The sequence below is a fragment of the Otolemur garnettii genome, unplaced genomic scaffold (assembly GCF_000181295.1).
Source record: "Otolemur garnettii isolate 467f Iridium unplaced genomic scaffold, OtoGar3 scaffold00014, whole genome shotgun sequence".
In the NCBI taxonomy this organism is placed as follows: domain Eukaryota; kingdom Metazoa; phylum Chordata; class Mammalia; order Primates; family Galagidae; genus Otolemur; species Otolemur garnettii.
In genome coordinates, this window is record NW_003852409.1 from 27,858,433 (window position 1) to 27,869,016 (window position 10,584).

General features: G+C 41.3%; 1 protein-coding gene and 1 pseudogene across 1 annotated transcript in view; both read right to left on the reverse strand.

The window, feature by feature from the left end:
- The window catches only part of SCAI (suppressor of cancer cell invasion), a 166,554-nt gene that overhangs the window by 38,726 nt on the left and 117,244 nt on the right, over positions 1 to 10,584 (reverse strand). Inside the window, exon 14 of the mRNA XM_023510572.1 lies at positions 7,039 to 7,120. Coding sequence (XP_023366340.1) covers positions 7,039 to 7,120 — 82 coding nt within the window. The remainder of the gene's footprint in view (positions 1 to 7,038; positions 7,121 to 10,584) is intronic.
- On the reverse strand, positions 8,148 to 9,285 carry LOC105886544 (annotated as a pseudogene).

Genomic DNA, 10,584 nt, shown 5'->3' on the forward strand with positions numbered 1-10,584 from the left:
TCACAGCAACCTCCAACTCCTGGGCTTAGGTGATTCTCCTGCCTCAGCCTCCTGAGTAGCTGGAGCTACAGGTGCCTGCCAGAATGCCTGGCTATTTTTTGTTGCAGTTTGGCTGAGGCCGGGTTTGAACCCACCACCCTCAGAATATGGGGCCAGCACCCTACCCACTGAGCCAAAGGCGCCACCCTCAGATTGTGTTTTAAGTCCAACTTGGCCACCTACTTCTGTGTGTGACCTTGCACAAATTACCTAACTTTTCTGTGTCTTGGTTTTCTGAATGGTAAAGTAGGTATAATAAAAGCAACGCATTGCTGACAGCATAGTGCCTCACACCTAAAATACAAGAATTTTAGGAGGCTGAGAATTTTAGGATTGTTTGAGCCCAGAAGTTAGATACCAGCCTGAGCAACACAAGGAGACTCCATCTCAACAAAACCCAGAAAACTTAGCCTGGCATGGTGGTGCACACCTGTTGTCTCAGCTACTTGGGAGACTGAGGCAGGAGGATTGCTTGAGCTCAGCAGTCTGAGTCTGCAGTGATTAGGATGATGCCACTACACTCCAGCCAGAGTGACAGAGTGAGACACTGTCTAAAAAATAAATTCGTTAATAAAAGCAATGCACTGTGTTGTGTGAGGATTAAACATATATACATAAAGTGCTAGGTAAGTGCATGGCACTATGGCTGATATATAAAAGTTAACTGTTATGATTATTAAAAATAATAGAGAAAGATGGATAAGGAGTATTGGGAGGCACAAAATTTTAAATAGGGCAATTAAGGAGGCTTAACAAGAGGCTGTGTTTGCTCTCATACCTAAAGACAATGTTGGTATCTTTGGAAGGGATTCAAGGTAGAGGAAAAAGAATGCAAAGATTCAGAACAGAAGACTGTCTCATGTGTCTGAAGACGGCAAGGAGGTTAGTATGGCTGAGAAGAACTGAGAAAAATGGAAACCAGCAAGAGGGATCAAAGATGCTTTGGGAAGAATTGGGTAGGTGCATGTGTAAGCAGAAAGAATAAAGCCTTTACTCTGAGTGAGATGATAAGCCACTACTGATAAGAGCAGAGAAGTAAGAGATCTCACTTACAGTCACATTTCTATGAGAGCAAAGGAAGAAGACTGGTTAGAAAGCTACAGCAATAACTGAGGTGAGTGATGATGGTGGCACGGGCCAGGGTGACCCATGAGGGTTAACGACATTTTCAATATACATATCAGTTAGAACCAACAAGATTTCCTGAAATGAATGTGGAATGTGATGGAAAAGAGTCAAGTAAGAAACCAAGGATTTTGGCTGAGGCAACTATAAGAGCATAACAGCCATTAACCTCAATGGGGAAAGCTATACGTGGAAGAGGTCCAGGAGTTCTGTTTCGGGCATGTTCAGTTTGCAATCTCCATTATAACAGAATGAACCGATTAGAGATGTGGAGTAGATAGATGATATTCTAGTTGAGTTCCAGACAGAAGTCTAACTTGGAGATATAAATTTGAAAGCCATTAGCACAGAGATAGTAATTAGACATAAAATGAGATAAAGAACACCCAGGGAGTGGCTCTAGCTGGAAAAAAGATGAACAAGGACCAAACTCAATGTAGACAAACCAGACTCAAACTCTCTCACCCAGAGGCAATGCAGCAACTTGAATTTACGCTTTGAAAGTCTCATCTATGAAAAGGGAAACAATGACAGAACTTAGGGTTTGCCCAGGATGAAAATCTAATAGAAAACTGGCTCCACATTAGCATAAAGAGGAACCAAAACCAAACCTGACACCTCCTCTCCTCCCTTGACCGTTCCTGATAGGATGGCAAGGAAATTTTTCCTAGTGTTAAGATGAACAAAGACTAGAAAGAAAAAAGAAATTAGTTCCTGAGGATAGTTAGCACAAACCAGCCCTCCTCATATTTGCAGCCAAATTTGTATCCCCTAAGTGATCCTTAAAACTTGGTTCTAAACTGGTAGGGCCTCCAGGTGTCCAGCATAAACAAATGCAGGCCCTTTCTACATGAAGATACCTTCCTCCTAGGGTTATACGGACATCCTAAAGGATCCTAGAAGGATACTAGAAGAAAGCAGCATAGTCAAAAATAATCCAGCACACACATACATAGAGGGACAGAAAGAGCAAAATCAGATTTCAAGTGTAGGAATTATCAGACAGATAATAAATAAGAAGAAAAGTATGCTTAAATTTAGAGAAATAAAGAACAAGCTTGAAAACAGAAAACTATATAAAGGGCAACAGAATATCTTAACAAAAGCACCACAGGAAAGAAAAATATAACCAACATAAAAATTAATGGATTTAAGCTCAGCACCTGGAGCTCAGTGGTTGGGGCATCAGCCACATACAGTAGAGCTGGCGGGGTCGAACCCAGCCCGGGCTTGCTAAAAACAATGACAACTACAACAAAAAAATAGTTGGGCATTGTGGCAGGCACCTGTAGTCCCAGCTACTTGGGAGGCTGAGGCAAGAGAATTGCTTAAGCCCAAGAGTTTGAAGTTGCTGTGAGCTGTGAAGCCACAGCATTCTGCCAAGGGCAGAATGAGTACTGAGACTCTGTCTCAAAATTAATTAATTAATTAATGGGCTTAAGAAGTAGTTAAGACACAGCTGTAGAGAGAATTTGAGAACTAAAGGCTAAAGAAGAAACTATACAAACTTAAGCCAGAAAACAACTATTCTAGTTCCTAATAAAGAGGTGGAAAAATATTAGAAAAAAGTGAGGGAAAAAATAAAAGAGAGGTTAAGAGATGTGGAAGACATAAATGTTTAATACACATATTTAATTCAGAAGATGATGAGACAGAGGCTAAAGTACTGTCAATGATTTTAAGTTTTCTTTTGTTTATTTATTTTTTTGTTTTCTTGAGACAGAGTATCACTCAGTTGTCCTGGGTAGAGTGATATGGAATCATATCACAAACATATTCCAGCAACCTCAAACTCTTGGAATCAAGTGATTCTCTTGCCTCAGCCTCCTGAGCAGCTGGAACTACAAAGTCTGGCTATATTTTTGTTGCAATTTGGCTGGGGCCAGGCTTGAACCCACCACTCTCAATAAATGAGGCTGGTGCCCTACTCAATGAGCCCCAGGTGCTGCCCTAATTTGATTTTTTTTTATTTTTTAACTCAAGGCCGATGGAGATAGTCTTAAAAAATACTGATAGCTGGCTTGGCACCTGTGGCTTGGCACCTGTAGCTCAGTGGTTAGGGTGCTGGCCACATACACTGAGGCTGGCAGCTTTGAGCCCGGCCCAGGCACGTTAAACAACAATGACAGCTGCAACAACAACAACAAAAATAGCTGGGCATTGTAGTGGGCTCCTGTAGTCCCAGGTACTTCGGAGGCTGAGGCAAGAGAATCGCTGAAGCCCAAGAATTTGAGGTTACTATGAGCTGTGACACCACAGCACTCTACCAAGAGCAACATAGTCTCAAAAAAAAAAAAAAAATACTGATAGCTGAGACATAGTCTAGGTCAACGCAGGTGGTGGGACCCAGGTATTATGGTTTTCAAAAGGGCTCTGAATGTTTCTGATGGACAAGAGGAACTGAAAACTATGGTCTTTAACTATATGTATGAGTTACTTTCACAAATATAAAAAATATTCAAATGAAGAAATATACACGAAACTTTGTACTTAAATGCACTTAAGAAATAATACATCAGTTACCCAGTTCTCTTTTTTCTTTCTTTCTTTTTTTTTTTTTTTGAGGCAGAGCCTCAAGCTGTCCCCCTGGGTAGAATGCTGTGTCATCACAGCTAACAGCAACCTCCAACTCCTGGGCTCAAGCGAGTCTCCTGCCTCCGCCTCCCAAGTAGCTGGGACCACAGGCACCCGCCACGATGCCTGGCTGTTTTTTGGTTGCAGCCGTCATTGTTGTTTGGTGGCCCAGGCTGGATTTGAACCCACCACTTTAGGTGTATGCGGCTGGCGCCTTAGCCACTTGAGCCACAGGCGCCGAGCCCAGTTCTCTTTTTTCATCAAAAACTTGCAAAATGCTGCTTAGAAGGATCACAAGTAATAGAAAAAAAAAGCTTGCAAAATGGTAGTTTAAGACTTCTTTACTAATGCTTTTGTTGGCCAGGTGAGGTGTCTCATGTCTGTAATCCTAGCACTCTGGGAGGCTGAGACAGGTAGATTGCTTGAGCTCAGGAGTTTGAGACCAGCTTGAGCAAGAGGGAGACACTGTCTCTAAATAAATAAATAACCAGGCATTGTAGTGGGCACCTGTAAGTCCCAGCTACTTGGGAGGCTGATGCAAAAGGATCACTTGAGCCCCAGGTTTGAGGTTGCTGTGAGCTATGATGATGCCATGGCACATGGCACCCTACCCAGAGTGATAGAGTGAGGCTCTATCTCAAAATAATAAATAAATAAAAATAAATTTAAAAATACAAATGCTTTGGTAGGAAAAGTAAATATTAGACATCTTCACATATTATCATGGAGAACTGCATGCTTAAATTAAATGCAGCTTAAATTATTTAATTTAAATTAAATGCAGTTAAATTAAATTAAGTAATACCAATTTTTAAAAAGACCACACTGGTCTGTGCCCTGGTCTGATTTGCCTACTACACATGGGGCCATTTCATTTCTAAATATCATCAGTATGTTCCAAACAATTTAATTCTTTAGAGTACTAACATTGCATGTGCCATCAAAAGGAAACAGATAAAAAACACTTTCCTTCTTTTTTTTTTTTTTTGAGACAAAGTCTTACTTGGTCACCAACGGTAGAGTGCTATGGTGTCTTAGCTCACAGCAACCTCAAACTCTTGGGCTCAAGTGATCCTCTTGCCTTAGCCTCCCAAGTAGCTGGGACTACAGGCACCTGCCACAATGCTCAGCTATTGTTTTAGAAATGGGGTCTTGCTCAGGCTGGTCTCGAACTTGTGAGCTCAGGCAATCCACCCACCTTGGCCTCCCAAGTGTTGGGATTACAGGCATGAGCCTGGTCAAAAAACACATTCTATTAATCTACAGTTCTCTAGGCATCTATAATTAAAACATGATGTATAATTAAGGAAATACATTTCTAATTATGCACAAATATATATATGTATACATCTATATACACACACACATATATATATATTTTGAGACAGAGTCTCACAATGTCGCCCTCAGTAGAGTGCTGTGGCATCACAGCTCACATCAACCTCAAACTCTTGGGCTTAAGCAATTCTCTTGCCTCAGCCTCCCTAGTAGCTGGGACTACAGGTGGCTGTCACAATGCCCGGCTATTTTTTTGTTGCAGTTGTCACTGCTGTTTTAGCTGACCCAGGCCAGGTTCAAACCTGCCAGCCTCAGTGTATGCGTCCGGCACCCTACCCACTGAGCTACCAGCACTGCCGCATAAAGATATTTTTAAAAATCAAGCTAAACAACAATGACAACAACAACAACAAAAAGCCTGGCTCAGTGCCCATAGCTCAGTGAGTAGGGCGCCAGCCACATACACTGAAGCTTGCAGGTTCGAGGCCTGCTGAGGAACAATGACAACGGCAACCAAAAAATAGCTGGGCATTGGGGCGGGTGCCTGTAGTCCCAGCTATTGGGAAGGCTAAGGCAAAAGAATCGCTTAAGCCCAAGAGTTTGAGGTTGCTGTGAGCTGGGCGCCACAGTACTATACCAAGGGCGACATAGTGAAACTGTCTCACAAAAAAAATGGTCAGTATCCAATATTCATTCTAAGTAGTGCTCTGGAAATAGCAAGCATATACAATGAATGATATTCTTAAGATTATAAGAGGCAGATCCAATAATGTCTGATTTAATTGAGAGACATTAATAGATTTCTATTGTAAAATACTCCAAATACATGCTTAGGTCATGTTAGACAGTACACTTGACCTGGTATATCAACACATTCTGCTACATCATCAAATTGTAGCAACTGATTCATTTTTATTGCCAAAGACACAAATGCTTTTTTCAAATCCTGTGAAGACATGAAATTCTGGTTTTCTAAGTTGAACTGGGGCAGCCAATAAACCTTTTCCTTCAGCAGTCCCCAACACTCTCATACCTTCCACAACAACATGCACAGAGCAAACTTTCCTAAAGTGCAAAAGTAGTAATTAAACTGACAAAATTATAACAGGAAATATGTCAAAAAATTTAGGATGAGTTGGATGCTTCTTGGAATCCAGAATTAAAAAGTGAAACTAAATGGAAAACATACACTTGGCTACCAGACATTTCCATTGCTCTCCTGAAATAAACCTATAAATGTTTGCTTCTCTATCTGACTGAACATTTACAATAGAAATAGCTTAAAGTGGAGGATCTATGCACAGCATATTTCTGAACATATTTTTCAATAATGAAACTTTCCAACTAGATACAAGCACTGTAAAGACTATTTTCATTTTCCTATAAATTATTACAGTTTGAATTCTGAAATCCAACTTTAAAGTGCTTGCTGCTGGCACTCCTTTTAGAATCACTGAAAGACATTGCTTCAGTAGCAAAATAAGAAATGAAGGATATTCAAGTTAGATCCCATCATTTTTTTCATCATTCAGGGCCAGGTTTTGTTCTAATTGTCATAAATTTTTAAAAAATGAAGTATGTGTAAAACAATGCTAATAATGAAAGACTACAACTGGATAACGTGGGATAAAAGCAGGTCAGTGTGTAGATACAAGGGGAAAACATTCAAAAACTAGCAAATAAAATCCACCCTTATACTTCTACCTCTACTAAAAAATTATTCTGGGGTATAAAACAAAAATAAACCTCCCACCAGAGATCTTGGAAATCTTGAATTTTTTTTTCCTGCAGAAGGATTTATTATTTTCCACTGAGTGTGTCCATTCATGCGCTTCTTCTTGTTTCTATTCATAGCACCAGATCCTGACTAGCATGCACAACCTCAAAAGAAAAGAAACACTAAATACAAACTGTGTAAAATAAAATAAAATAAAACAAAATTAATAAGCACACGTTGAGAGTGGGTACCCTTGGGTTGGTTCCGTAATGTCTAACGTGTGTGACGGCCACCAGGGAACTCACCTTGTACGCGACGCTGTTGGAGGAATCCACAATGATAAACAGGGGCTTCCTGGTGAAAGGGTAGAGGTCTCCGGGATGAAGGCTGGAAAACAACAGTAACGACAATGAAGAGTTGTATAACTAGTCGGCTAAGTCTCAGAAATCTTTTTTCAGTTTGAACTGTTCATATCTCCTTTCCATCATGGCAGTGGGGAAAAAAACAACAAAGATTTATTAAACAAAGGACAAAAAAAATCTGTATTTACTGGGATAACCAAGTCAGTTTTATTTTAAACAAAAAGTTCAAACATAATTACTATTAAAGAATAGCTAAGCTAAAGACAAGCCTATATATTTAAAGCTGACTAAACATAAAGAATGAAAATCTCAGAGGTCAGGAGACCAGTACTTGTTTTATATTTAAAAGCTTCTTCTTAAGGAAAAATAAGTATTTTGAGATGAACAGTCTGCCATTTTTCCTCCTTTGCCTGCAAAGTGATAAATTTCCCTTTCCTTCTTCCCCAAGACCACTTACTCTTTTCTTTTTCTTTTCTTTCTTTCTTTCTTTTTTTTTTTTTTTTTTTGGTAAAATAGCTTTATTTTCCACCAGAACACAAACCAACATACTTTGGGGTGGGGAAGGAAGGGAAACACAGTCTCGGATGCAGCTCACTGAGGAGAAGCGGGGATGAGGTTACAAAGCCTCACCCTATTGCTTGTACAGCTGAGATAAAGTCATAACCCTTATAAATAGCTCATTATTTAAAAAATATTTCCAGGGCCCACTTGGCTCTGCTCCTGCACAAATAGTCAATCTTTGTGATACAAAGGGTGGTGGGACAGGCAGAAATTTGGAGGCTAGAGAATGTAGAACAGGGGGACAAGCCAATGTGTAAGTAAGGCCCTCCAAAACTTCCAGAAGAGAGAGGCAAGGGGGCCCTGTCAGAGGCTGAGAAGTGTACCTGCAGGTTCTCCCACTCCTGTCCTTAATTCCTGATGGCCTGATCTGTCCCGTTAGACACCTCCTGTGAGGTCCCACAATCAGAGTCTATTCTTTCCTTCCCACCTAATTCACCTCACCAACCAAGTATTAGGATCCCTTATTACTTAGGCCTCTGAGGTCAGCCCCTTTAAATCATGGCCCTTTCTCTTAATAAGAAGCATAAATAGAGCTGGAGGATTCTTCCTGGGAGGAGGATGTTCTGGAGATCAGCCAGTCTTGTGGTCCCCCTTTGTTTCCTAACCAGGCAGTAAATGTGGTGCTGAGCCCCACGTTCACTGGTAGAGATCTCGAAGAGATAAGCAGTACACAAAAGCAATTCCTGGGTGTCTCTGTCACCACTTGGGAGATGGTGAAGTTCTTGAGGATGCTGTTCATCATATATCACTCGTGCAGCTGCTGCAACTTGCACAGGAAATTCACCAGGTACTCGCACATGGACAAGCACAGCAGGCAGGACACAAATCATCCTCCAGCTGGGCCCGCTTCGTCTCCACTTTCTCCACCACCTGCTTGGCAAACAAGCAGACCCTGGAGGTCATGTGCTCCAAGTTCTCATACTGGCTGCTCACTCTGTAGAAGCCACTGCTGCTGCTGCTGCTGCAGCTGCCACTGCCAGCCCTTGCCTCCTCACGCTTGGGCTTCAGTTCAGATCCACCCAGAGCTTGACAAGGAAAAAGGCATGGGGTGGCCCATGATCATACAGCTCTCGCAGATAAACCCTTTTTCTCAGGGAATTGTCATAAAACTGGTGGACTCCACACTCTAAAGGGAGGGGTGCTCTGGGGCTGGTGCAGTGCTGGCTGTGTAAGAACAGGTGTCTCTGGTATGAGTCAACTGCATCTGGTGGTTCCACAAAGGCAGAGAACTCTATCAGGTGCCAGGAGGCAGAGCCCAGGGCCCAAGCCTGCCAGTCTGGGGGTGATGGGGCAGGTGGGAGCAGGGGTGAGAGGGGTTGGGAGGACTTATACCCTGGGAGGTCAGTAGATGGGGCAGTCAGTGACAAGGAGAACAATGTCTGTGAAAATGGCTTCATATATGGAACATTCCAGCGGGTGAATTAGGTGGGGAGGAAAGAATAGACTCTTATTGTGGGACCTCACAGAAGGTGTCTAAAGGGACAGATCAGGACAAAACTAGAAAAGCTCAGAGGCCTGAGAACCAGCAGGACCCAGTCCAGCCTAGAGGAAAGGTGCAGAGATGAGCTGGGCCGAGGACATGGTAGCCATGGTCTGGAAAGCCTTGTCCTTAGAAACCTAGTCCTTGAGCTTGGACAGAATTGTCTCTGAATGGTCAACTTATGGCTGTGAACCTCTGTTTGAGGAGAATGGTTTTACTATATTCCAATATATGTGGCGGGATGTGGGGAAAAGTAGCTGTTGAATGGAGTCTTGAAGTGTGACTTGATCTTATAGACATCAAGAAAAATTCAGAGCTCAAATGGTCAACCTGTCACCACAGAGTTAAAATGTTAGACCTCTCAAGCTCTCACTCTTTCCTTGCTAACTTTTCTTACGAATGTTGAAATAAACTTATTGTGTATGGAATTTATGTTACTATCGCATGACTAGAGTTCTAAAGTAAAATCTATAGAAAGTTTAAAAATAAATAAAGCTCCTCCTCAAAATACATTTTTAAAATGAGATACAATAACATAATCAGATTTGTCTATTGATGAATCTCCAAAATTTCTATTTTAAAGATTTTTAATATTTCAAATAACATCTTAATATTACAATACCAACATTAATATGGGAGACAATAAGTAGGGAACTCCTTTTCACTACCCTTTATGTTTCCTCTGGACATCTGCTTCAGGGTCGATCACAAGGATACCTGCTGAATAAGCAGAATCACAGCCCCACAGAACATCTATGGAACCCAAAGCCGAAGTCCAGGAACATGTATTTGAGAGCCACTGCTGGCATGCTCTGTTTCCCAAGGCTTAGTAGATAATCTGTGTATGTGTATAGATATTAATGTAAACATGTTTCAATGACAAAGATTACCAAATCTCAATATATTTCAAATATAATTTTTCTTTATTAATTAAAAGTATATATATATATAAAAGGTGTACAGCATGATGAGATGTGCGCACACACTGTGTAGTGATTACCATGATCTACTAATCAACACATCATCCCCACACATCACTACCCTTTGTATGCATCTGTATGTGTGGACAGTGAGGACATTAAGATAGGTTCTTTTAGCAAATTTTGAGTAAGTAATACAGTATAAACTACAATCACCATGCTGTACTTTAGATCTTACTCATTTTACTTATTTTTATTTATTTACTTTTTTGGGAGGGGACAGAGTCTCAAGCTGTTTCCCTAGGTAGAACCCAGTAGCATCATCATAGCTCACAGCAACCTCCAACTCTTGGGCTCAAGTGATCCTCTTGCCTCAGTTTTTTCTATTTTTAGTAGAGATGGGATCTTGCTCTTGCTCAGGTTAGTCTCGAAGACATTGTGGCAGGTGCCTATAGACCCAGCTACTTGGGAGGCTGAGGCAAGAGGATTACTTGTGCCCAGGAGTTTGAGGTTGCTGTGAGGTATGTT